This window comes from Dermacentor silvarum, unplaced genomic scaffold (genome assembly GCF_013339745.2).
Source record: "Dermacentor silvarum isolate Dsil-2018 unplaced genomic scaffold, BIME_Dsil_1.4 Seq1012, whole genome shotgun sequence".
NCBI lineage: Eukaryota > Metazoa > Arthropoda > Arachnida > Ixodida > Ixodidae > Dermacentor > Dermacentor silvarum.
Window position 1 is genome coordinate 268,118 of NW_023605447.1, and position 26,991 is coordinate 295,108.

The 26,991-nt window shown below is 45.9% G+C and overlaps 1 protein-coding gene across 1 annotated transcript; it reads right to left on the reverse strand.

Moving 5' to 3' along the window:
• Positions 1 to 2,875: 2,875 nt before the first annotated feature.
• LOC119434344 (isocitrate dehydrogenase [NADP] cytoplasmic-like) lies at positions 2,876 to 26,991 on the reverse strand. The gene is made up of 3 exons (XM_037701510.1): positions 26,515 to 26,991; positions 16,781 to 16,881; positions 2,876 to 3,080 (listed from the first exon to the last, which is right to left on the reverse strand). The coding sequence occupies exons 1-3, from the start codon at positions 26,989 to 26,991 to the stop codon at positions 2,876 to 2,878; spliced, it is 783 nt and encodes a 260-aa protein (XP_037557438.1).

Below are 26,991 nucleotides of genomic sequence, written 5' to 3' on the forward strand. Positions count from 1 at the left end.
GTACTCCCACCTGCGCAATGTTGTAGATTACGTGATCAAGCGGCTCCTTCCTGCTAATTTTAAGCCTGGTGAAAAAAAAGGAAGCACGCGATGGCTCTGCTAGGTCCAGTTGAGTCTTGGCTTTCAGTGCTTATTTCCTCGTCATTTTTTCCGACACGTGACATTCAGGTAGCTAGTGAGGCATCCAACCTTCGCCTATGGCTTGGGTTTGCCCAAAAAGCGGCGCATGGGAGTGAGAATTTGTTCGAAATAACTGTTGTGTCGTTTTTGGAGTTCGAATTCGTGGCAGGTTTTCTTTATTCAAATAGATAGGGCTTGCCGGGACCACCAAAGCAGTTCGAATTATCCATCAATTAAAATTAATGTATTGATATTTATATGTATCCAGTAGGCGAGTTCGTCTAGTTGACTGTAGTAAAGGAAGTATTTTTTACATGGTGACGCAAACAAGCCCTTTGCCAAAATTGTGTCCAGATGTGTTGATGCCTGCTGGTGTTCCTGTGGCAGTATTTGCAATTTTAACAGTATCTCTTGTAATACTACATATTGAACACAAAGCTCTTAGTAAAGATGATAAAAGGTATAAAGAAGTATGCTTGCATTCATTACATGGTTGGCACTTTACAACTACTGTATCAGTGTGCAATATTGCACAACCTCCATGCACAAACTTATAATTACTACGAAGGTTGTGTAATTTTTTATGCTCACAGCAGGACGAAGGCACCCGCCGGGGTGGCTCAGTCAGCTAAGGCGTTGCGCTGCTGAGCCCGAGGTCGCGGGATCGAATCCCGGCCCCGGCGGCCGCATTTCGATGGAGGCGAAATGCAAAAACGCCCGTGTGCTTGCGTTGTAGTGCACGTTAAAGAACCCCAGGTGGTCGAAATTATTCCGGAGCCCTCCACTACGGCGTGCCTCATAATCAGAACTGGTTTTGGCACGTAAAACCCCAGAAAGAAGAAGAAGAAGCAGGACGAAGGCCTCTACCGGCGACCTCCCATTGCCCCTGTCCAGCAGAAGCCGATTAGAAGTTATAGCGGCAAATTTCTCAATTTCATCGAACGACAGAATTCTTGAGTGTCCTCCAGTGCACTTCACTGCCCTTGGCACCCATTATGTAACTAGTGGACGCCAGGTTATCCACTCTATGCATTACATTACCTGCTCAGGCGTCACGTGCTCGTGACGCCTGCGGCAGAAAGGATGTTCCACATCCGCCCTTAGGTTTGTGAGTGGTGGCGCTGGCTAACACTCCCAGTGTTAGTTCTAGTTGTAAAACATAAATACCCCAGAAAGTGGATGGGAAAACGGCTCCGTGGTAACTCAATGGTGAGAGCATCACACGCGTAATGCGAAGACGTGGGTTGGTTCCCCATCTGCGGACAGTTGTTTTTTCATCCGTTTTTACTTGCATTAATTTATCATTTCTTTATTTCAATTAGTAAGAACAAGTAATTTACCCTATGTTGTTCTTTGTGTCATTGTTTGTTGGCTTCCTATGATATGATTAATAAAAATCGGGCCCCTCGGTTCCCTTTTTTCTCATTCATTAAATTGTACCATTCATATACAGTACGCCATAAACAATACTAATCGAATGATCGCGTACTTATGGCGCAGTTTTTCCAAAGCACCGCCTGCTTTAATGCTATACAGCATTACAAGACTAATACGCTCAAAACTTCAATATGCATCTGCAATATGGGATCCCCGAGTAATGTTAATCTCACTACTTCACTTGAACTAGTACAAAATAACTCTACCCATTTCGTTCTTTCTAGTTACAACCGTACAGCGAGTATAACCTCAATGAGAACTAACCTAGCATTTCTTCCACTATCTAATTACCGAAATGTCTCGAGTCTTTCGCTATTTCATAAAATTTTCCATCACATCACACTACACGAGGAGTTCACACTGTGGCCTTAATACATTTGAAAATGCATCGATCATCACAGTAAGGTAAGAATCGATTCATGTCACACGAATACTTTCAGTCTCTCATCCCCCGCACATCTCGAGAATGGAACCACCTTCCCTCAAGCATCGTAGCCATCGCTGATAAACTTTCGCGAAACATTGGCTAACTTTGTACAATCAAGGGAATCATTGTACTATCAAACCTCACTGCACTAGTTCGTTTGAGTTGCTTTACTACTTTGTAAACACTGCCCCCCTTATTGCCATATTTCCCCGAGGGTACTCCAAATTTAAAAAGAACACGAAAACGACTGTTCGCTAATATGGCTGCAAGGTGTCCAAGCTTTCCTTCATTGGCGCATGCATATGTACTCCTGAGCGCAACAGCCAGCCTTGGCCACCTGAGCTATACGGGAAGACACGGGACTGCCGCACTTGTTTCTGAAGGTGTAATGAGTTTACAGGCGGAGCCTTGTGCTAATTCCATTTCCCGCATTTTCATTTGTCATAATCTCCTTGCTCCCTCTCAAGTTATTCATTGAGCGTACACTCTTGGAGGGGGGGGGGGGCAGCAATATGCAACGGTGGATGGACAGACGGCGTCTAGAAGTGAGGGGAGAGGAAGAATAAAAGCAGTGTTCGGACGACCATGTTTGTACACGCCTGCAAACTCCTGCTTGCGTCACATATGGTATATATAGACAGACAGACAGATACACACATCGCAAGAACAGTAACGGTTCGCTGCAGAGCAATTACGATTCATAGCTTCTGTTCTTTAGCAAAGCAAGCATGCTTCACATTACGTAGATGTCAACTGGAGTTTGCTTAATTTTTGCTCTCCTAAGTCACTGCTATATCCATGTGTTATCTTGGCACTGCCACTAAACACCACCTCCAGTTCCGTGACAAAGGCCCTGAACCTAAGCAAATGATTAGCATTTGCAGCAGGAGCTCAAAGTGCAACTGCGTGTGCCACTCGCCTGGTGGAGCCACTCGTTTCTGGAGTCTCTAAAGCCGCAAGGTGAGCTGGCTGGCAGTGGCCACGCTGTAAGAACATACACACTCCGTGGCTGGCCTGCAACAGGTCCCCTACGGCCAGGACTTTGCTGGGAGGCAGCTGTCCTTGAAGCTTGGCTGGCAGCAGCATCTTCAAGGGCCTGCCGCAATAGACAGGACTGTGTGCGTTTTTAAAAGCATACTACAGTTGAAAAGGCAATGTTCATCTAAAGACACCCAAAGGGCAGTAGTGTGTTGGTGTGCAGTCGTCACTATCACAAATTGCAGTTTGAACTTGGCCATGACGACTGTGTAAACACTATTTGAATGAACGGTGCGTTTATTTACACGATCTCACAAGGCAATGAGCCCAAAAAAGTGTGGTTATCGATGAGCACAAAGAATTGTGTTCACCATGCTCATTTTTCGTTCAGTAAGCATTCAATCATAATACTTATCAACTAACCCGCATCGTATCATTTCCATGAACAACTTTCACGAACGAGTTCCATGTCAATTTTCACCCAAACCCTCACCTGCCCAGATTGTATGCATAAGCAGTCGCGTCTTAAATGACACATATTGCTTTATCTCAGGAACTATTACATCACTCAAACAATCTCAGACAGGTATTTACATAGCACGTGCAAAATCCATATTACTGATTGGATTACCGAGCTACCTTACATACACTAACGATAAATACATGCATTTTATGCTAGAAGATCGTTCTAAATCTACACATGCATTCACTCAAAGGCTGAATTCTAGTAGAGAAAATGTCAAACTGCATTCTTTAACAGTGAGCGCCAACCACAGTGGTAATACCAATGCTCTACCTAAATGAATTTAATGTGTTTAGCCTCTCATGCTGCAGAAATGTCTAAAGTAGCGATGAAGTTGAGCCTGCCTACTTTTCAATGCCGTAAAGTTGTTCTTTTCCTGACGATCAATTAACTCGCACTAAACATACGCTGCCGAAATGTACTGCGGCGAAGAGAACTGGTGTAGGAAGCTTGAAGCAACGCCAATACATGTGTATTGTTCTTTTTTCTCTTCCGGCTTACCAAACTACCAGTAACAACAACATTGGCATACTTAGATTTGCAGAAGGACAACACGGGATTTACTGAATGATGTGGTTTAACATTTAACAAAGGGACTATGAGAGATGCCGTAGCCAAAGACTACAAATTATTTCTTACCAACTGCGATTCTTAATATGCAATGGAACCTCTGTAACTGAACAGCATTCACATTCGATCCTCATCACAGTGGCGGCTGCGAGGAATAGAATGTGCGACCTCACGCCCAAGTAGCTAAACGACTCTTCCACAGAACCATTGCGATTGTGGTATGTACCATATATTTCTCTTCAGCGTCTTTATGAAGAGGGTAGTTCTAGTCAATCGATATTTTTCAATTACAAATAAAAATATCAAGAAAAGCTGTCTTACTGTGAGGGGGGACTTAAGTAAGCCAGATATAATATGAAACCAAATAACAGGTGGTGACACACAGATGTGATAGTGTCTGCGTAAGATAAGTTGAGGCTGTTTAGGAGAAGGCATTCAAAAATTAGCCATGACTAAATCCGGCCAACTTCCAGAACTTCCTCTGTAGAAAGGTGTGCGGAAATGATGAAACTACAGTGTAGACTGATGCTGAAGTGACGTCCAAATGTCCTCATTTTCATTCCTATTAAATGCCCGATAGAGCTCTGAACGAAATTTCTAGCAGAATATTGATATATTGGTTGCCTTTAAATCGCTCTACCTCTTCAGTCCAGCTCAGAAGTAATTTGTATGGATGCATGCGCACCATGCGCATGCATCCATACTACCTACCGTAAATATTGGAGGACGCTTAAGCTTCGCCTTTCTGAGTCGAACGCGACAGCATTCAAAGATCCCTGACTGCTTCTCACGCTTCCCGGCAACTACAGTTTATGTAACCCTAGTGCTTACCGGGAAACGCTGGCGGGGAACGCTATGCACAGAGGCGAGCTTTCTGGTAGAAACGCGGCCTCATGCGTGGGCCGATGCCGGAGGTTGTGCATAGCCGCGCCAGAAAAATTACATCGTCTTCTGGTTTCTTTAATAATTTCGCACCTTTAATGTTTCAGTCTGAGGAGATTTAACGTAAAAGGCATGCGCTTTCGGTGTTTTGTTTCATGTCATATGTTTAAGGGCCGTCATTCTCACACTTCGGTGGAATGACTTTGTCAAGGATGTAAGACAAGGCATGACCAATTTTAGTGATAGAAGCCCATGTGATATGTATGCATATGCGCATATAGCCGCATATATGCGCTATATGTGCATATAGTGCATGTCCACAAGAAAATAGAAAGATACCTACAAAGAACGGGGTCTTGCAAGGAGGCACAATCTCTCCAATGCTAAATAATTATGGGGTTTTACGCGCCAAAACCACGATCTGATTATGTGGCATGCCGTAGCGGGGGATGCCGGAAATTTGGATCACCTGAGGTTCTTTAACGTGAACCTAAATCTAAGTACAAGGGTGTTTTCGCATTTCGCCCCCATCGAAATGCGGCCTCCGTGGCCGGGATTCAATCCCGTTACCTCGTGCTCAGTAGTCCAACACCATAGCCACTGAGCATCCACGGCGGGTAATCTCTCCAATGCTATTCACTGCATGCTTAGAAGTACTCAAGCACTTAGACTGGGAAGGCTTAGGAATGAGGATCAACGGCGAATATCTACGCGACCTTCTGTTTGCAGATGACATTGTCATATTCAGCAACAATGGGGATGAATTACAGCAAATGACTGAGGAACTTACCCGAGAAAGTATAAGAGTGCGGTTTAAGATTAAAATGCAGAGGACAGACATGATGTTCAATAGCCTGGCAAGGGAACAAGAATTTAGGATCGCCAGTCCGCCTCTAGAGTCTGTAAAGGAGTACGTTTATCTAGGTCAATTATTCATAGGGGAGAGTAAAAATGAGAAGGAAATTTACAGAATAAAGTTTGGTTGGAGTGCATAAGGTATGCATCCAATAATCTTCACTGGGAGTTCACCATTTTTGTTGAAAAGAAAAGTGTACAATCGTTGCATTCTGTGGGTGGTAAGATGTGGGGCAGAAACTTGGAGGTCAACGAAGGATCTCGAGAAAACGTTAAAGGCCGCACAAAAAGCGATGGAACTAAAAATGTTAGGCCTAACGTTAGGAGACGGAAGAGAGCGGTGTGGATCAGAGAAAAAACGGATTGAATAGCCGATATTCTAGTTGACATTAAGCGGAAGAAATGGAGCTGGTCTAGCCATGTAATGCGTAGGATGTATAACCGGCGGACCAATAGAGTTACAGAATGGATACCAAGAGAAGGGAAGCGCAGTCGAGGACGGCAGAAAACTAGGTGGGGCGATGAAGTTAGGGAATTTGCAGGCGCAAGTTGGAATCAGCTAGTGCAAGACATGGGCAATCCGGTTTTTGCATGTCCCGAGTGCGCATGCGCTGTACCCTAGCGGCGAGTGCCGAATACGTTTTGTACGGCGTCGGTGATTCGTGCAGCTGACGACGCACGCGTATGCAGCATAGCCGTCGAGCACGCGAACTCTTTATTGTCGGCGCTGTGCCGGTTGACGACGCGGTATTGCGCTGTGTTTCGCTAGAAACTTCATCTGTTCACAGCGATATTCGGTTAACGTCCGGTACATCACAATATATACCGAGACGACACCGATGTCCGTCAGAAGTCGACCTCACGCCGGCGCCAACGCTCGGCCGGCTGTAGTTGTGATACTGTGCCAGTGGGAGACCTAAATTGTCATACAAGTATATGACGAAGAAGCGACCGACGACAGCGAGTGATCGTAGTGTGATAAGCTTTCGTACCAACGACGCCGACAAAACCAGTGTTCTGATCGCCGTGCGAGCAGCCGCCGAGCGAGAACATCGCACCGACAACGTGAATATCGCCGCAAATGCGATCGTGCATGTATTTTCATTTATTGACGCTCAAATTGAGCCGAAACGTGTTTCCGACGCTAATATGCATGATCTACAGCCCTTTCCAGTCCTCCACATCATTTTTGAGGCGGTGTCGATCTCCTTCAGGCAGCTTCATTAGGCCTGACACAGCCTACGGGTTCGTCCGCTACCGGCGGACCTGAAATATAGGATAAGCAAGTGCGACGAAAGAAACTGCTAATATAGTTCAGTACTGACCTTACGCCTTGAAGTGAACCACTCTTAGCATAGTACGATGCACACACAGAGTGGGAAGACGCAACACGGCGCAGTGCTAATACCTCGGTACAGGCACCGTTCTTGAACGAAACGAAGGCTGTCGGTCGCAGTCGCCGGCGCTTCCATGAACTAAGGGCAACTACGGCGAGTATCTTTATGCTGCCAGATTTAGTAGTTACCGAAAACACAGTTTGCCTCTTATGCTAAACAGGCAACAAGTGATGGCCCTTTCGATACTGCATCGTAAGCAACAACACCGCTCGTTGCCACGCGAGTACGGCTGGCATCGGAATTTTCGCGTGCCAGTGCGGCTAGGTGGTCGTTGTCGCCGTTTTCAATGTGTCCGGGATGTTCATGCCTTCTCGTCTCAGTGCGATCGCTTCTGATATGTGCATGAGAAGTGTTCATATATGCTTTGAACGTTTCCTCGTTATTTCGTGTGAGTGGTGCACGGTTTCTTTTTTACTTGAAGCGAACAGCGAACGGTGGCCGTACGCGTGCCGATGTAAACAAATGCGCCGTTCTTGCGTTGCATAAATACTCTGGGCGCAGTGTCGCCCCTTCAAAGAGCTGTGGCCACTGTGGTGAAGAGTCAGCTATCAAAGTAGTTTTTATCATCTTATTAGCGTACGTTCAGTGCAGGTCAAACAGTGGCAAATGCATGAACTCGGCTGCTATATACCTCCGCTGACTGGAATCGACCCCAGCTTAAACTTTATGTGGGCGGCTGGCGAATGCTCACGTTCGTGCATTTCAACTTTCGAAGCATGTTTGGACTCATATTCGGAACGAATAAATATGAATAACAGGAATGCAAGCGTAGGCGCTGTGTCAATCGCGTTACGGTGCGATGTATTCGTTCGGAGGCACATCGCACGGTGACTGGTTTTGTCGGCGCAGCTGCACGAAATCCCGTCATCATATTTCGACGACCTGCGGTTCTAAGTTGCACCAGAGTCATTGCCGGCCTAGGCATCCTGCCCAACAAGCGGCCACTCACACAAAACAAAAATTACAACGACTGACAAATGCACAAACCCATTTCAGCTCTCTTCTTCCAGCGTGCCTCTGCGTCCCGCGGGGCCCCGACGCCGTACATATTGCTTCTCGCGGAGCCCGCTGAGGTGGCGCCACAGCGCAATGCAAAAGGCGAATTGGAGATCGCAGGGAGAGGCCTTCGTCCGGCAGTGGTCATAAATATAGGCTGATGGTGATGATAGCGCATGTCATTATAGCATGGCGTGGCATATACATAGACCTAAATATATACAGGAATTTCCGCTCACGTGACGCCGGCGCCGGACGCTGACAGCGGACTTTCTGCGACACGAGGCCCTTAAAGGGACACTAAAGAGAAACAGGAGGTTCAGCTGGAATAAAAGAGGGACCTTCAGGAATGCATGCAGTTTTTGTTGGGTGCAAAAATATGAGTTATAAGCGGAGAAATTCGTAAACAATGACCAAGTATATCTTCCTCAATTTCTCTCACCCCAGATTTGGCGCTGAAGCAGTGTCGTCACAGATTTCATTGCTCTCGGCGAATCAGAATGCGCCATGATACGTCACCGCTTGCGTACCCGTACAAAAATGACTGTTGATTTTCTATTGACGTATTGTTGGGGTATTGTTGAATCAACGGACTCTCAACAAAGTCTCTAAAGTCTTTGAGTTCGCTCAACAGTTGCACAATGATATTACCATTGAGAGCTTCTCAATAAATAATTTATTGAGTAATTTGTGTTGATTTTCGTAGTTGTTTTTCTGTTGTGTAGCAGTTGAGTTTAGCATATAGTAATTAGGACTTGCATATGAAGGCGACAATTCAAAACTTTATTAAGAAGCATTCTTTGCCTAATTCTTGTCGCTTTGCGGTAGGTACGTAGGTTCTAGTTTGGGCTCGCTTTCGTAAAAAGAAAACAGTGTGTGACCGACTTTGGCACCGAACGTTGACCTTCGAGCGCAGCAGCCCGGTGCTCTAAACTTTAGGCCACGAGCGCACGCGTACGTCTCTCGTTCCGAAACCAGTCAGCGCTTTGAATGCTCGGCGCGCGCGCCCCATGTAACTTCCTCGTCTTCTTGCGACAGCTCGCGCTTTGAGGCGCCATTTTAGACTGTACTATGTCCGGGGCCAGCCCGCTTTCGTAGCCGTTTACGCTACGTAGAAACTGCGACGTTGAACCATCTTCATGATCGCCCACGAGTGACTTGCTCGCCGGCGTACAAATGCCATCGTCGTTTTAACATACAACATATGGCATAGCCACAGGTGCGATCCAAAATGCGCACGTTTTAGGGAGCAAAAGAATGTGAAATTCACTTGCAAACACGGTGACTGCGTGCATTTGGAGTTCCCCAAAAGTAGACACGGCGGCAGCGCGGATGATGACGATAAGGCAGGCGCCGACAAGCGACGACGCTACCTTTGAGCATCGGACGCGCTGTGCGAGCCGTAGGACGCAAGCGCGCACAGGCTGTAAACATACACTTCAGAGGTCTTAGAATTTCCTGTGCCACACCCTGTGTCTCGAAAGCATAATACATTTTTTTTATCCAACGGCCGTGGTACTAGATATCAACAACAACGCGCTTTGAGACCACAGCGCGTTGAAAGAGTTTCGGATTCAGCAAAAGCCGCAACATTACGCAGTTAATCGCTGTCTCAGCGGCTGCTCCCGACACTCGCCTTGCAGAAGCATGCGATAAAATTCTTGCCATGGAAGCCTCCCAAGCCTGCAGCTCTCCTATGTTCAGTGAAACAAACGAAGGCCAAAGAGAAATGAAAGAAATCAAACAACAGTTACGCGCCCACGTTATGCCCTACTTTTTACCGCGTCATCTGCAAACGTTCTGCAAACTACTTAAACAAATTATTGTTCACAAAAATAAAGATATTAGTAATAACTTTTACTCATAGGTGACGCAATGAACGCCAAACCAGTGTTTGAGCATGAGTGTTTAAGTGTGTGCGTGCGTGCGTGACTTTATTGTGAGCAGTCTTTGCAACGGTATGCAGTGTGCCGTTAGTTTCGTAGTCGCAATTTTGTTAATCGTATTATTTTTTTTACGCTACAAATTGAGTTCTCCTTCAAAATTTATTATGTTTTCTATGAACAAAATTATCAATCATTATTTATGGATTTTAGTGGTTATTTTTAGTAGGAACGATTTTATTAACTTAATACGATACTGAGGCTGCGACCGGTTTTCGACTCTGTCACTCGTCTGAACTTGTGCGGTGGTTCGTGCCGCGCGCGCTTTGTTGAAAGCATTTTTCTTTTGTTTTTGGACATCATGACGCAAGTTTTAGTGAAATTGCTCTATGATGATAAGTGGGATGTTTATCCGTTGAAGGCGTTCGCTGACGCAGCCACTGGTCTTCGGGCGATGTTCGAGCCTGGCAGTTTAGATCATTGCGCGGCAGAATTCATGATGGAAGGAAGGCGAACAAAGCCGCAGCCTAACCTTCTGCACACAGGTGTGATTTCGTTTTCTTGAGCACATAGCCGCGTTTTTTTTTTTTTCACTTGGACGATCGTGAGATGTTAAGCACACCGTTCACTTTCTGCAGGCAAACCGCATGCCCTGGAGCGAAAGCGCGCGAAGCTAGCGCTTGCTGCCGCCGCTGCTTCGATTGAAATGTTCGTAATATTATCTACTAATTTGCTATCGCAATCGATGCTTCGCCTTTGGAGCGACACTGCGATATTAAAAAAATATTCTTAATCTGTAGTGGCTCATCGTATACCTTAAGGCTAGTGTGCACATTTTCTCGCGTAGTCGTTAACTGCGCCTCTATTTGCGTTGTGGCTAATGTCGCGGTGTGCTGCAAAATATATTTCGCCTTTTCGGTATGTGCGGAGAACAGCCTACCGATAAGTCCTGCATCGGCGCGATGATTACACGGATACACATCGTAAATGAACAGAGGCGTGGTGGCGACGTCGGCAAAGCCGCCGACGGGCTTGCCTTATCACACATCGCCACCCCAACCGCAGTAAGCATATTTATCAAACGTGACGTGTTGCCGTTTAAGGCGTACTGCACGCTTTTAATAGGCGATAACTCAAGCGCGCCGCCGTTCTCTGATACCTCTTTGAGCTGGGCCGACTCGAATGTGCGTTGCTTGCAGAAACGAAAGGAACGCCAGACGGCTCATCGGCGCCTCAAGCTAAGCGCCGCACTCGAGCACCGTTAGCGCGGCGAGGAATGGCACGTTCATGAAGATAGCTCACTGCACAGACGCAAGCGTGCAATGCGCACAGGACGCGTACGCAACGCGCGGCACACAAATCGCGCGGAATGTTCTTAGCCACGCAGCAGCGGATACTAAGCTTCAAAGAAGCGGTGCCGGTTCTCACTAGCACGCTCGCGCGCGCATCGCTCTCGGCGAATTTTTAGGTCTGCCCTGCTGCTCCCGAAGATTCGGACTGCTGCTTGGTATCGGCTGTGTACTATAGCATGGTCTTTCGTGTTGTGAGAGAGCCGGGAATATATTTCACCGGTGTGAAACAAACATCGCTGTGCGTATCTTTGGTAACATTTACTGTAACAATCCATTTCATCATTTTCGCGACGGCCCTCTTGAAAGAGACGCAAATTTTTAATTGCCAGTGTAGTGTACTAATATTTAGTGCGTGGTTATGTATATTTGTTGACAGATTTTTAATTTGCATTATCTAATTCTGTCTACATTCCCTTCTCTACAGGTTACACATGCACCAAATGCCCAGGTGCTACGTGTCGTTCGTCAAGAACAGCTTGGCGTCGTTTCTCGCAAGAGACATCCATTGATCTGCGGCTGATTCACCAGGAAGCTCGCATCTCTGTTGCCACTCTGCGTCAAGTGGGATTTTTAACTATTTTTTATTCTGCCCTGTGGTGTACGCTGTGACGCTGTGAAGACTTACTTTCATGGACGCTGTGAAGGCTTACTTTCGATGTGTTCTGCCTTTTAGTTGTAAAGAATTGGCTACCTTGTGAGTGGAGGTAGTTCCTTTTTCTTGTGAGAATGTTTATCAGCCTAACCAAGTGGTACATGCGTACTTGAAACAGCAGCACAGACGAGGATAATGAAATAAGTAGGAACACATACAAGCGCCGACTCAACTAGAAGTTTATTCTTGAAGACAGGTTGTAAACACATTGGAACTTGACAAAGATAAGAAACCATGTATGCGTGGCCTTTGTGATTAAACAAAATTGTGTTTTCTGCTGTAAGGGGTAGAACGAACAATTGTTTCATCACAAAGACCAGAACACAAGAGAAATTATGGAAGCCTTATTTATTGATTGCAAAGAAGACAAATGCATAAGCTATCTGTTGCTCTTAATGGGAAAGAGTTGGGATTTTTAAAAGAGCTCTCCTTGTTTGGTGGTATCACTTATAGGACATCTTTCACTGTTTTTTTTACCTGCATATTTATACTACAAAACACGTCTTTGTTCCTTTTTTTTGTTGCACCGGGCTGTCTGCCACGCATGCATGGCTATTTCTTTGTCAAGTTGGCCAGTGTGCTTAATATCTTTGTCGTCACGAACAAACTTCTAGTTGAGTCAGCATTATTGTGTGTTCCTACCTTATTTCACCGTTCTCATCTTTGTTTGAGCTGTTTGTAAAGTATGTACACACCAAATTACCAAAGTATCCGTAAAATTGAGATACATGAAGGTATTTGCACTATTCATTTCTGCAAGAATGGTATAGCTTCTCATCTCGTTTGTTCTTAACGTTGTTGTACAGTTTTTGTAATATATAGCTGGAAAGACGTTTTCTGTCAGATTAAATATGCATGTATGTCACTTTTGATATTTTTTTCAACATGGGTAGTGCAGCTCCTTCCGTCTTTCAGTTACTGCTTTGTCGCAACTTTTATATATTTTATGCAGCGAAATGCTGGTGGAATATATATTTATGTGCGCAAGTGTGGTAAATGGTGTTTTGTATGTGCATTTATTTGCGTTTTTTACTAGCTCTCCAATCTGGCTGTACAGTTATTGAAACCTTTTCTCATGCTTTATAATGAGTCGTTCTGGCTCTTTGATGATGCAGGTGACCATTTATTTCACTGTTGGGAATTGCGTTAGCTGTGTGTCACTCCAGTTGTCTGTGTATTTTATGTCACTTTATTATATCATTGAAAGTATTAGCCTTGCATTAGCTTTTTATTGACCGAGGTACCAGTTAGTTGCTGTGTAGGGTGAAAAGGCCCAAAGAAATGATTTCATTAGCTTTGTTCAAGTCCAGAAAAAATTCACTGATGAGCTCACTAAATTAGAAAATGCCACCAGTAAACTCTTCCGTACCCAAAGTAACACAAGAAATTAAATACTGTTCACACTCGAGAGGGAAACAGCGCGAAAAAACCGACAAGAAGGGAGACACACACCAGCGCTTCTTGTCCCTTCTTGTCTTGTGTTTTTTTGCGCTGTTTCCCTCTCGAGTATGCACCGACTAGCCCAAGCCTCTACTGTCTTGAAATACTGTGCAGTTCTTGACTTATGCCAGGGAGGTAAGCTGCTTTTACAGCACAAATGTTTTAGAAGTTTACCTCTGAAAAACACGATTCAGGTGTTTTGTATGAAGTCAACATGAAGTCATTTGTTTCCAGTTTACTTGTTATTTTGCCTACTCACAGGCAGCCGTAAACCCTTCTGTGAGTGTTTACTGGGTGTGTGAAGCATTTTACTGTAAGGTATCCAGTGGTCTTCATTTTTGTATTTATGCATGCAAGCCAAGAGTTCATGTGTTCAAAGTTAGTTACAAGGGTATGCTTAAGGTCTGCCTTTGAGTCACTTGACTGTTGTTTTTACAAAATATATTTTTTTCTGCTGTAATTGTGAAATATAATTCTTTCTGCTGTAATAAACTTCAAGTTGAGTGAGCATTCGTGTGTATTCTTCTTAATTCAGCGTTCGCATCTCTGTTTGAGCTGCTGTTTGTCAAGTCTGTACATACACCAAATTGCCAAAGTGCTCGTAAAATTGTGACACATAAGCTATTTGCATTGTTTATTCTGCAAGAAGGCTATAGGTTTCCATCTTCCGTTTGTTTTTAACATTGCTGTACATCTTTGTAGGTCAAGTTCAAGGAGTCCCTTAGGTAGCCAATAAGAGTGATAACTTTGTAAAATTTATCAATTTCATCCATCATCATCGTAGTTTTAAACCCACTAAGTTCTACTTTTCAGTTCTCATGACCCTGCTTTGTGCTGTGCTGTACAGGCACAGGAAGCTTTTTTATGCTGTAAGTGCAGGTGGTGTTGTATATCTTCCAGAAAAAATTGTTGCGAGTTTAACTAGGCATGTGTACGCTTTTGCTACATTTTTTCAGCATGTGTGCTATAGTTCTGCTCCCTTACACTTAATAGCACTGTAGGCACTAGTATGTGTCTTCAGGTTTCATACAGTTGTGCCTTATATACTGTAATAATGTGTCATGTGCACGCTATATTACATATTAGGGTACATGAAATATGTCAGTCGCTCCTTTGCTTCCGTTCGGATTAGGGAAAGTTATGTGAAGAGGCACCGGGGCATGCAAGTGCAAATAGCAAAGCAATTTCAAAATTAAGTGCACTAAAATGCCACAAGCCCAACAAAATATCAATGATATTTCAGTGGCAATTTTCGAAATATCAATGCCATCTCAACAGGCGCACAATGTACTTTTCAATGCTGTGTCAATAATCACTCAACAAATGGTCAACAGAACAATCACAACAGCATTTCAAGACTGCATCAATGGAAACCCAACAGAAATTCAACAGAAATTACACAATGATATGTCTAAGCACAATGTGCTTTCAATACTAACTCAACAACTATTCAACATTGACTTGCCCAATTGTGTTTCAATAAAATTTCAGTGGCCAATATTCAAGAGCCCTCAACACTTTGCTCAATGATATCCCAACAAACTCCCAATGAATGCTCAATAAGATACTCAACATTGACCAATGATATTTCAATGCATTCTCAACAAAAATTTTTGTAAGGGTAAACGGCCGAGGCACTGGATGCATCATGGCTGCATGCATAGTCGCTGCGTTTGCGTTCGCCGCGATGGATACCGTTGCTGCAGCTGAACCTTGCAACGAAAAGCTCGCCAGGGAAGCAGGACTGCATTTCAGCGATATTCAGTGAAACGGAGCGCGAAATGATCCTCCGTGCTCGAGCGGTAGGTGTTTCCGCGTGCGATGGCGGTGAGCCGCCGGCCGCGCCGGCGGAGAGCTTCGTTTTCGTCGACGGAAGGCGAAGCTAGAGTGTACTAGAATATGGTCCATTGTCTAGTACACTCTAGGCGAAGCGTCCGGTCCGCCAGGCGACGATGCTCCCGACAGATCAAGCGTAGAAAGTTGCGCACGTACTCGGTATGGTTATTTCGTGGCTTTATTTAATGACATTCAGCACTCACCGAGCCGCCAGTTTGCTGCTGCAGGGGCACCGGTAGGGGTTTTGATGAAAGCCGCATTGAGGGAACAGCTGCTCGAGAAAGGACTGGCCTCTGGGGCACGCCAAGATACTTTCCGAGGCCAGGATTATACACATAATCCGAGGGCGAGAAATGCAGAGAGCACACCATCGGTTTCTCTGGCTCTTTTGCCGTTTTATCTTCGGCAGAGCACTGAGCCATTGCGAAAGCCGGGGAGCCAGGGCTGACCGCGCGACACCACATGAAAGGACACAATCGAGTCAACACTGCCGCTGCCCTGAGCAAGCGCCTTGGGCCATATATACAGCCCCTCAACACTACACACACGAAGCATTTTCTGGCTGTTTCCCGCAAGTCAACGTTTTTCGAGCCACGCAACACGCAACCAAACACCGTAGAGCGGAACAGGCGCGCGACGATGCATTGACCAAAAACGAAACTACGAAACACGGCCGCATGTATCGCCATGCCATTTTTCTTATTTATTTAATTTTGTGCTAAACTTGTACTTCCTCGCTTGAAACGGTTAAAAAAGTTGGCAAATGCTGTTTATGTACGTTTAAGATGTATTTCATTTTGCGTTTTATTAACAGCGCTAAATCGCTCTCGACCAATCGCGACCGGTCTGCATTTGTAATCTCCGACGTCAGAACGTGTAGTGCGGGAAATTCGAAGGGGCGTCAGCACCTATCCTTCAGTTTTTCGCTATTTTCTCGCCTATTAAACATCTGTTTACAGTAAGAATGGTATGGCTGTGATCGTGAAAGGATAATCTACCATTTAAGCGCAACTTCCCGTTTCTCTTTAGTGCCCCTTTAAGGCTATCGCGTTTTTTAAAAACCAAATGTCAGGCAATGTCATTTGGGAATGTAGTGACCGGACAAGCTGACTATTCGAAAACAGTCAAATTGTTCCCTTTTGTGTAGGCATATCTCATGGTCATGTACAGCATTCAGTAATTGAAGCACGATCTGTTCACTATGCAAATTTTGTTGCTTTCGCATGTGCTGCCCGAAAGGTATTACTCTCAAATGTCTGACATCATAGCCTCGTAGACTGTTTTCGTCTTTTCATTGCACTGTTCTGAAGACTTAAAACTAAGCGCGTCACAGAAGCCAGTGACATTGTCCCAGTATGCTGGCTTGCTCCAGACCGTTAGGTGCTGCTGGACACTACCGTCCCTGAAGGAAGTTTCGATCCAAAGGCCTCACCTGGTAGAATCTTGGCATGGCGTGCAGCTCGAGGCACTCCCCCTTGGGGAGCTGCATGCCAACTCCTCCCGCAAAGTCCCGCGCACGGGCAGGTAAAAAGCCTACAGGTGTCAAGAGAAAGGGCACCAGTCAGTATCTCGGCACAATAAGCTGTGAGATTGACCCAGTTGCACTTAAGCGCCCGACCAGCAGTATTAGTATAGACACAATCCCTGACGTGTTAGGCATGCAATCACTCCAGGTTGGACTTGTCGCGTCCATAGCCAGCGATCGTTCCTTCGAGAGATTCAACGTTTAACTTCGCCTGGTAATAGCTGTAATGACACTTCGTAATAACGGAGGGGGTAAAAGTTGGGACTATTTAATTTAAGAACAAAATTTTCTCTTTCTAGCAAAGCCCGCGACTACTGACCGCCCGAAGACTGCGTGTCACAGGACGCGGTGTACGCTCCCACAATTTTATGCCGGTTCATGCCATAAGGAAAGTCTGGCGTACGCGCTGCATGTATGTGCAGCATTAAGATTGTTGCTCCTTAATCCGTAAAACAGACGTAGTGAAAGTGAGAGCACGAGGGCGTGTAGGTGAAAAATCTGACAAACATTGGGTGGGCCTCTGCTGTGTGTCTTTCACTCTTGACGCTTCCACTTCATCGACATAAAGAGCAAACCAAAAGCAAAACTACAGCGTAGAAACTAGGGAAAAGTAAGCTTAGTTTGCGGTCGCTTAATCACTCTCTCACTCTGCCGAAACACTGCGATGCTGCTGTGTCCCTGTGCCGGAGTTCTTGACTCGAGGGAACGGTGTAAAAATAAGCCGGAGAGGTGCTCACACTCTCCCCACAACGCGCGCAAAGGCGCCGCCCGCTCGCGTCCAGATTATGTCCGGCTCGGTTACAGCTCGGTCGGTGCCGCCGTAGAGGGCGCTGCGGAATGCGGTCCCAGCCTCGGCGGAAAGGCGCGTGCTGCCGCTACTGCCGCTGCTTCGTCTTCCTGCTTGTATGTGCGACCGCGCTGTTTTGAAGGCACGATTTTTGTTCGTGCTGCGTTTCATGAGCTTGTGCTTGGTTATTGTCGCCAGGGCGCCCTCAACAAAGGTGACAGCGGCCTTCTGAGGGGCGTTTGAAATGGCTAGAAAGTGCTTCGTTCCGAACTGAAATTCTGGACACAGGACTTGTGCGGAGCGTGTGCCTTTATTCAAAGCGCCGTCCGACAGCGATCGTCTAGAGCAGTGGCGCCGTGCAAACATGAGAGCAGACCGAATACTAATGCCTACCGACCATGTCTGTGCCAACCAATTTTCAAGGGATACGATATCGACGGCATATACGCGGAGCTCGATAAAAGGGTTCCCGCCTTATTTCCGAACCGTCCAAAGAACCTCACAGGTCAAATAAAGCTCGAAAGCCGCCGCGGAAGAAAGAACCTCCTGTGTGCCACAGTAGTTTGTGCAAATTTTGCTGCATGTACAATATATATACTGGGCAGCTTAACTATCATGCACCAAGATTTAAAAATTCACCAAGATTTAAATGTCACGTATCTATACAGAACCAAGGTAATGTCTCCCGTCGCTTGGAGGTACTCAGATGATTTTTTTTTGCATTCCGCCTAATTACATAATTATTTTTATAATTGATTCATCAACTTTTCTAATTCTATAACTGGATAAAAAGTGTGAACGACAGAATTGTACAGCAACACGGAAAACTCTCGATACAGCTTTTTGTTGCTCAATACGTGATACATATAAGTGTTTTCCGAGCGTGTAAGAAACACGCGAATGCACGCAAAATTGCCGCACGACTGGCCGCTCGAGGAACTTTGCGTGTATTCGTGGGCTTCTCACGCTCACAAAAACACTTCTACGTAGCGCGTAGTGAGCAATAGAAAGCTGCATCGGGAGTTTTTCATGTGCTCTACAATTTCTCATTGACCCTTTCATCTAATTATATTATTTCAGAAGTTCGTTATTAAATTAAATACGTATGCAATTAGGCGGAATGTAAAAAAAATCTCAGTATCTCCAATGGACGGCAACAACATTACTATGGTTCTGTCCAGCTACGTGACATTTGCATATTTTTAAATCTTTGTGCACCCTGTATAATACTGCTGTTTTCTGTGCAGATGTGTGCCTAATTTTGAAATTTGTTCCATACTGCCTACTGATTTTTTTTTACAATGCGCGAGAGGTGTATGTTACACGCTTGCATGTTTTTATTCAACATTTTTTAATTGTGGGAGTGTATGAGAGCGTAATCTTCTGGGATGGTTATTCCCTATTAAAATTATCGAGCTGCTTTATGCATGATTTTTTTCGTAGTATCTTTGCAATAAAATAAAAAAAGTAAAATGTCTATTGTATTATTGTGTGGTGGGCGTAAGTGTATTTGTGGACAGGCTGTAGCGTGCATTGTCAGACACGCTTACATTGGCATGTCTCCATATGCAATTTAAGAAAAAAGAAAGTCACCTCTTTTTTTTAAATCTCGCAAGAGCCACTCAGTCCTCAATGGCCGTAAGCCAAATGAACAATATACGCGGTCTATGTTTAGTGGAATTGAAATAAAAAAAGGCATTTGCTCAGCCTTCTTTCTGTAATCCAAGATAAGACGGCTGCCTTCGTCCCACCTAATAAATTCCCATTTGAGAGTTTTTACATAGCTGATGTGCATTCTCATCATAAGTTCTAGCCATGAACAACCACATTCCTCTAGTACATTGCATATCGCAAGCTTGCGCCGTTTCATTTCTTAATTTATATCGCGGCCACACTGAATTCGCGCAACGATGCTTGAACGGTTTTCTGAGTGTGACTGGAAGCAGCGATAAGCATGAAATACATTTTTCGGTGCAGTCACTATTTTCTTCAGATCGAGGGGAAGCACGTGGGCTAACGCTTTTATTTTTTTTATGCTTGGATGAACGGCTGGACCGGACGAAACAAATTGTGCGCGCGAGCGTAACTTGAGTGGGTTTTGAGTGCTGCCCGATGGATCCGTGTTCATGTCATTCACGCCTTGCACAAGGAACCTTCATGTTGGCGATGCATTAAGCCTGGTATACTTATAATTTCATCTGAAATAACGAATTTCCTTCGGGATTTGAGTTTCACTCACTCCACTATGAACGAAATTTAGCGGAAGCAGAGCAATGTCAAGCTGCCGGCGCGCTAAGCGGGACTGTGACGCGGCGCCATCTATCGGCTTGCAACAGAGCTACTCGGTGCGCCGCGAGCTGCCCAACATATTCTGGACGCTCGCGCGCGCGCAGTGTCAACACCTAAATGTTCTTACACCGTGCTCGCGGGCGATTGATTGAAATTTAGTCTGCAAAGAGAAGTGGCGCCGCCATCGCTGGCGCTGCCCGCGCGTTATTCCGTTGCTGCTGCTTTCTGCATGTTGACGGTGGTAGTAATTGTGTTGCAAAGGAGTCTTCTGGAAGAAAATTAATCGAAAAATTTCAAAGCCGTGCATTTGTTTCAAGAATAGTCCTGCTCTATTTTACGTGAAGTCTAAAACGACGCGTTTAGACATCCGACAATATACCATAATGTTTAATTCAGTAACTATTGTATGAAACTCCATGCTATATACTTGCGCACAACTTTTCTTGGCTATGAAGCGAAGGATACGGAAGCCCAGCTCGCTTATTTCACGGCTGCTGGAAGTATATCCAGCAGGTTTCTTCACGGCTTCTTACGTAGGCAAAAAGAAACAATATTATTTTGTTTTTTTACAGCACCAAATTCGAAATAATAGGTAACATGCACAGGTCAGCTACTATAATTTTATTGTGTTTTTAGCTCGCCCTTTCAATTTTACGCACATGCGAGACCGTCGCATGTTTTACGCATTCCTAAAATGTAATATGGCGCCCACCTCGTCGACTGAGTGTTCGTTGCTTGCAGTCCTGCCAATAAACTCCATGAGTAGGTGTGACGAACATCACCAGCAAAAAGCCGTCGAAGCTCACAAAGCAAGTGTTTGCAGGGTCTAGGCGGATACAAAGTGAAGCCACTGGAATCGCAACGTCGGCATGTGGTACATGCAGTCGAGTGAGCGAGCTCACTGCGGCGCCGGTTCTAAAGACGCCAGCGCCGGTTGCGCGTCAAACTTCCAACCGACGCCAAGGTCACATGGCCGCTTCGGGGTTTCGACGTAGGTTGCAGTGCTCGCTCGTTGAAACTCGGTACATATCGGATATGTTTAAACATTTATTCATTCACGCTGAGTTAAGTGTCTCCGCCTTCACTAAAGCAAAGAAGTTGGGCGAGGTCGGAGAAGCCGAAACCTGTGATACCCTCGCCACGATTACATTGCGTATGAACACAGTCATGTGCAGAAGCATTGCCCCGTAGCTTTTGCTGCATAGCCAAGAAACGTTGCCAGCAAGTAAAGACATACTTCAGCTAGAGTGACCTAGAATATCGGGAGTATTTTTATGTCACTCTACTTCAGTTTCACAGATCCCTTAGGGATGGTCGAATAATTATTTTATTCGTATAACGATTAATTGTTCATCGTTTTAACCTTTAATCGATTAATCGCTTTCGATGCAGGGTTTTTCATCGATTCATTGATTCATCAAAATTTTCTCCGGGCACTTTCAAGAAGGCTGAAACGCAGTTATCTACTTTTGTATGGCCCTATTTAATATTTGAGAGGTGGAACCAAGTTTGAAACACAAGTGTATACACGTTTGATAAAGGTAATCTTTACCTTGTTAAAGACTAACTATAGTTGTAACTAGTGGCTTTTGACAAGATAAACAATATATGTTATAAAACGGTACTTAGTCCAGAATGAAAAAAATCGTCGGGCCTTTCACTCCGTGAATATGGTTAACCAGCGAAGCTGATACGTGCGGCCCCAGTATTTATCACTAGGTTCATCCCTAGGGTTCATTAAAGTATTTCTCAATTATGAGGTTACACAGACGTTCGGCTGCGACGGAGAGAACGTCACTGACGGTATGCCTGTAGTTCGCCGTTGTCGCTTGCGTTCGATGTCTCGAGTTAGCTCGGCGGCTTGGTTAGCAGCATTCGCCCGCCACTGCCGCTTGCGATTCTTTGAAATCAACTTGCTTCATAAATTAAATTTGTCCGTCACGTAAGACAATGAATGGCTCATACCCTCTTAAGCAATTGCTCATAGCGCCGTATAAACTCTGCCTCCCCATAACGACGACAGAAGAGAAGTGAAATTCTACGCTGGAACGATCAGCGGCGACGCAGCCAGCTATGGAAGCAGACGACGACGACGAACGCGGGAGCAGTGGCACGAGTGCATGCCGAGCACGAGCGCAACCCAAGGGGCGCCAACGAGCCAGCTGCGGAAGAAGACGACGACGCTCGAGCCAATGCTGATGACGATAGTTTTGTGTACACAGGCGATTTCGCCTAGCCATATACGATTTCGCCTAAACTAGGATAGAACTCTAAAAACTGCAGTTGGCAAAAAAGGCAGACGGACCACGCGGGGTTGTGCTACTCCGCCAGCCAATCACAGAAGCAAACAAAATCGTCATCCGACGTTTTCAAACTGGCACCATACTTGATACGACTGTACTTGTACTTGTATTTTCTACAATAATAGTTGAGTGAAACCGTATAAAATTAAGCGTTTATAATGTTATTTTTTGTATTACCGCCTCATTTAGGTAACAGGGAAACTTCGAAGTACGAACTATCTGCAGCCTCGCGGAGGAACAGTGGCTGGCGGTTATGACGGCGTGGGCGGGGCTTCACTGTCGACTTAAGTTCTTCTTTCTTCTTCTTTCTGGGGTTTTACGTGCCAAAACCAGCTCTGATTATGAGGCACGCCGTAGTGGAGGGCTCCGGATTAATTTTGACCACCTGGGGTTCTTTAACGTGCACTACAACGCAAGCACACGGGCGTTTTTGCATTTCGCCTCCATCGAAATGCGGCCGCCGCGGCCGGGATTCGATCCCGCGATCTCGTGCTCAGCAGCGCAACGCCTTAGCTGACTGAGCCACCCCGGCGGGTATGTCGACTTAAGTTGTATCCGACTACACACATATGAAGCTTCGCTTTATTAAGCTATATTGCACTAGTGAGTCCCAGTACAGTGCAGTTAAAGAAGAATTAATAAAAGTGGCAAAAGTGAAAGGTGAAGTTTAGCTGAAATATGCAAGAAATTGCAATGTACACAGGGGAAAAGAAAGTCAGTGGTTTAGGATTTTAAAAAAAGAACATAATCTTTTCTACAGAGCGAAGGAATGTCAATTGGCTGGCATGTTTTGGGTAAAACCGACACCTACTTTGAATGGCACACAACCAGCATGCGAGAATATAGGACTCCATCGCTATGTGAAATGCATGGTCTAAGCAGGCGTGCATGCTGCGTAACATTTTTAGTGGACTAGGAGTGGCATTACGATCAACGACTGGGTTGCTTTGAATTGTGAGGGCATTTCAAGCCTCCGCTTGAAAGCCTCCCCCACCGTGCGTGTGCGGTGGGGGAGGGGAGGCGGAGAGAGGGGAAGCGCTCAGATTGGCATCATTCTGGACTCGGAAAGACAGTCGACAGTCGGTCTACCCCAGCCGCACAGACACTGCTCGTGGGCCGCCATTCCAGTACGATTTCAAAATTTTCGTGCCACTCCTGTCGCACTCTCGAATACGATTAATCGAACAGTCCTAATCGATTAAGTCGATTAAATGAAAGGTCGACATCGATGAAGATTAATCGTTTTGCGGGATACTTTTAATTGATTAATCGTTCATCGATATTACCAACCCTAAGATCCCTATGCGCGTCCACTGGCTGGCGTGGCCGCAGCGGCTGTCAATGGAATTACCGGCGCTCCAGCCGCGCCTTTCGTCACGCGCCGCGCATCAGCTTTCCTGCTGCGATGCGTCGTTTGCTCCGACTGGCCTGCACAGCTTGTCGATCGGTAAATGCAGTTTAGCTACACACTACGGGTTTGTGTTTCTCGTTGCAAATTGTAGCAATTAGCTACAATTCGCCAATTGCAATATCTGTCGTAAAGTAATTAACTAAGAAGTTAATTAGTGAATTGTTAAAATTTGTTGAATATGTGTTTCCAGTTCTCGTGTTACTAACATCCGCCACTTCGAATAACCCAGCTCAACGATAAGAATTATGCTACCTGCCCCAGGCCGGGGTCCGGCCTTCGTCAGGGAATACATGGAAAGGAAAGGCGTGTGCTTAATTACGTATACATGGTACTGGGGGGCATGACATATTGTTGCTGTAAGGTACTTGAACGCGTGTCGAATCAGTATTGCACATGCTAAAGGTGGTGAAAAAAACGGCAAAGCTTGCACTAGGCCGCGCAAAGCTCGAGACACAGCGAAGCTCACCGTCGATTGCGTCATAACCATTGAGATACCTGGCATAACCAAGCTCAACTCAGGCATAGCCAAGGCCGAACATAGCTGCTACCATGTTCAAACTTGATAACACCAAGTTCAACTGCGACATAGCCAAGTTAAACCTAGCTACTACCAGGAGACGCAATCGTCTCCTGGTAGTATAGAATGCACCCCGGGATGATTGCAAGAACAGGTTCGTAGAGCAACAAATGCAACAAAGGCAGGATTTACAAATTAGCTTAGCCAGAGAGGTGTGTACCCAAGTTGTAAACAATATGCGACAACTATTATTCGTTAATATTACTCGTCCTGACACATCAGCAACTAGATAATTGTGTCGGGCGAAGCTTGCGCAAGTGTGTAGGGTGGGCGATCAGCTATTCTGACGACGTGGCATAAACGATGCGATGATATACGGGCTGTTGCTGCTGGGGAAAATGGGAAAATAGATCTCTATAAAGTGGTCGAAGAGTTTGTTTATTTATATACATATACATATATATATATTATATATATAGCTTGCTGGTTTTGTCGTTGATCTTGACTAAAGCTAGGGTAAGGCACGAAAGACTCCATTGGTGTCCCGTTCAGTGCACAGCGTCGTCACTGATTGTGTGAGACAGTGCGCAAACGGAATTCGAGGCTGCTTAGGTTTTTCTTTTACATTTAGAGGGCAGCTTCTATAAGCCCGTTCCTGCGACGAGCGTCGGCGTAGCCGAGTAAACGAGCGCCATAGCGAAGGACCAAAGAGCAACGCGGAGCGCGGAATGAAAGGCGGCGATAGCGAAGAGCGCGCGAGTAAGAAGGTGTGGTGAAAGCGTGAGAAGAAAAGCGACGGTCGCTACGAGATTGGGCCATTGTATTGCGCGTCGTCTGTTCACTTCTTTGCCTCTTCGGCCACTGCCTTTCTTTGGCTAACAAATGTTAAACGTCATCCCTCCATGCACGACGCGCCTGCATGTATAGGAAGTTTCTAGAATGTTATCGATATTTCTATCCATTGGCTGTTGTTCCAAAAGCTTTTTCGTAGTCTGATTATATCGACTACCTTGAAAGATCCATCTGGCCGTATGGCGCGCTGGAGTCTTAGGGTTCAGGAGTTCGACATGACCATAATTTGGAATCACCGATGTGGATCCGAGCGGCGCATGTTCCCGTTGGTTCCATTAACTGGGCACCGGCACTTTTTATGTGTGGCCCGGCACACGGCGTCTTCACTTTCCGAATGCGGTCGGCCAGCTCCTGCCGCACGATTGAGAAGTCTGCGCCAGTATCAACAAGTGCTGTGACGTGATGTCCATCTATGAGAATGCGAAGATCGGCACGGGCAACGTCGTCGGCGTTAGTATTCGTCGTCGTCGTATCGTCTTCTTGGGTAGTGTGGGGGGTATTTTTGCCGTCGCGACAATATGCGTGACGCAAATTGTGTAGAACTTTCTCGAAGCCACGCGGGCGCCAGCGATTACCCTTGAACATGTTCGACCAGTCACGCATAAAAGCCGACGCGCTTGACCCGCAGATCAGATTTCCGACGATCGCCGACTCTGCTCGCGCTACCGTTGTGCTTGAGTGTTACTTCTTTTCCTGGGCGCTGGTTCGCCCAAAATAAAGCGGGTGCTGCCTGCTGACGTCAGTGTTTCAGTGCGCAGTAACAATGTACGTACTTTCTCGAGAGGTACGGTACGTGGTTTACACTAAACACGAATATGTATGTCACCTTGCATGCATAGGCAGTACACAATATTGACACGTAATGCAAAGGCCTTCTGTACCGGCTTCTTGAATTTTAACTCAAAGTTTCGAAACTGTGTCGATATGCATTGTTTCTGTGTCGTGACAACATAATCATAATACAATATAGTGTCAGCCAGTTCTTTCTTAACAATGAACGAAGCAATGGGTATATTACCCGATTGCTTCGTTCATTGTTAAGCAATCATTGTTCATTGTGAAGCAATCACTATATTGCCTAGAGGGAAATCTTGCGCACCTGAGCTGTGGTATGCTTGGGAATGCCACTATATTGTGACTTTGGATTGACATCGTGGTTGGAGAGCAAGGAAACTTTGAAGACGCGCCTGGCTAGCACCGTTCCCTATGTCACAATGATTTATTTCCTGGTGAAACAGCACGTTAAAAGCTGTTTTAGCTTTATTATGCTTTAACTTTATTTAGCCAGCCCAAGCCACGCAGACACATATCCCGCCATTCCGATGACGGTACAACGCCCTTTAAGAAACTCGCATAGACGGTGGCGCCAGATTACCCTCTAGGTTTTATAAGTGAGAAACTGTTTGCAATTCCAAACCCGACGCATGAGCTGCCCTTTAAGTGCCTGTATACCTGCCGCGTATTCAATTTGCCGGCACTTACGTGATTGTTGTAGGGAGCTCCCATGGTAGGCGAGTACTTGTTCTGGAGCGTGCCTGATCCGGGGGCCACGTAGTCCTGGCCCTTGTACTGGTCGCCGAACGCGTGGCGCGCGATGATGATGGGCCTGCGCCACTGCTTCACGAGCGGAGGCATCTTGCGGCAGGCGATGGGCTTCCGGAACACGTCACCACCGAGGGCGTTGCCAATGGCGCCGTTGGGTGACATCCACGTGCGCTTGAAGTGGTACTTCTCGAGAACGTCCTTCTCGACCCTGAGGGTGGCGCACTTGACGCCGCGCACGTTGTGTACCTTGAGCGCCTGGGCGGCATCCAGGGTGACCGTGTCATTGGTCTGGTTGCGATGGTCGATTGACAGATCGAAAGACCTCAGGTCGGCGTCCACGTACGGCTCGATAAGCCTCTCCCGGATCAGGTCCGACACGACGCGCGCCATGTCGTCACCCCGCATCTCGAACAT

Excerpts from the sequence above, each read along its gene's own strand:
- LOC119434344 (XM_037701510.1), bottom strand. The coding sequence starts at position 26,991 with ATGTTCGAGATGCGGGGTGACGACATGGCGCGCGTCGTGTCGGACCTG. Across the intron at positions 16,882-26,514 it reads GAGCTCCCTACAACAATCAC|GCTTTTTACCTGCCCGTGCG; the intron begins GTAAGTGCCGGC and ends TGACACCTGTAG. Across the intron at positions 3,081-16,780 it reads CCATGCCAAGATTCTACCAG|GCCCTTGAAGATGCTGCTGC; the intron begins GTGAGGCCTTTG and ends CTATTGCGGCAG.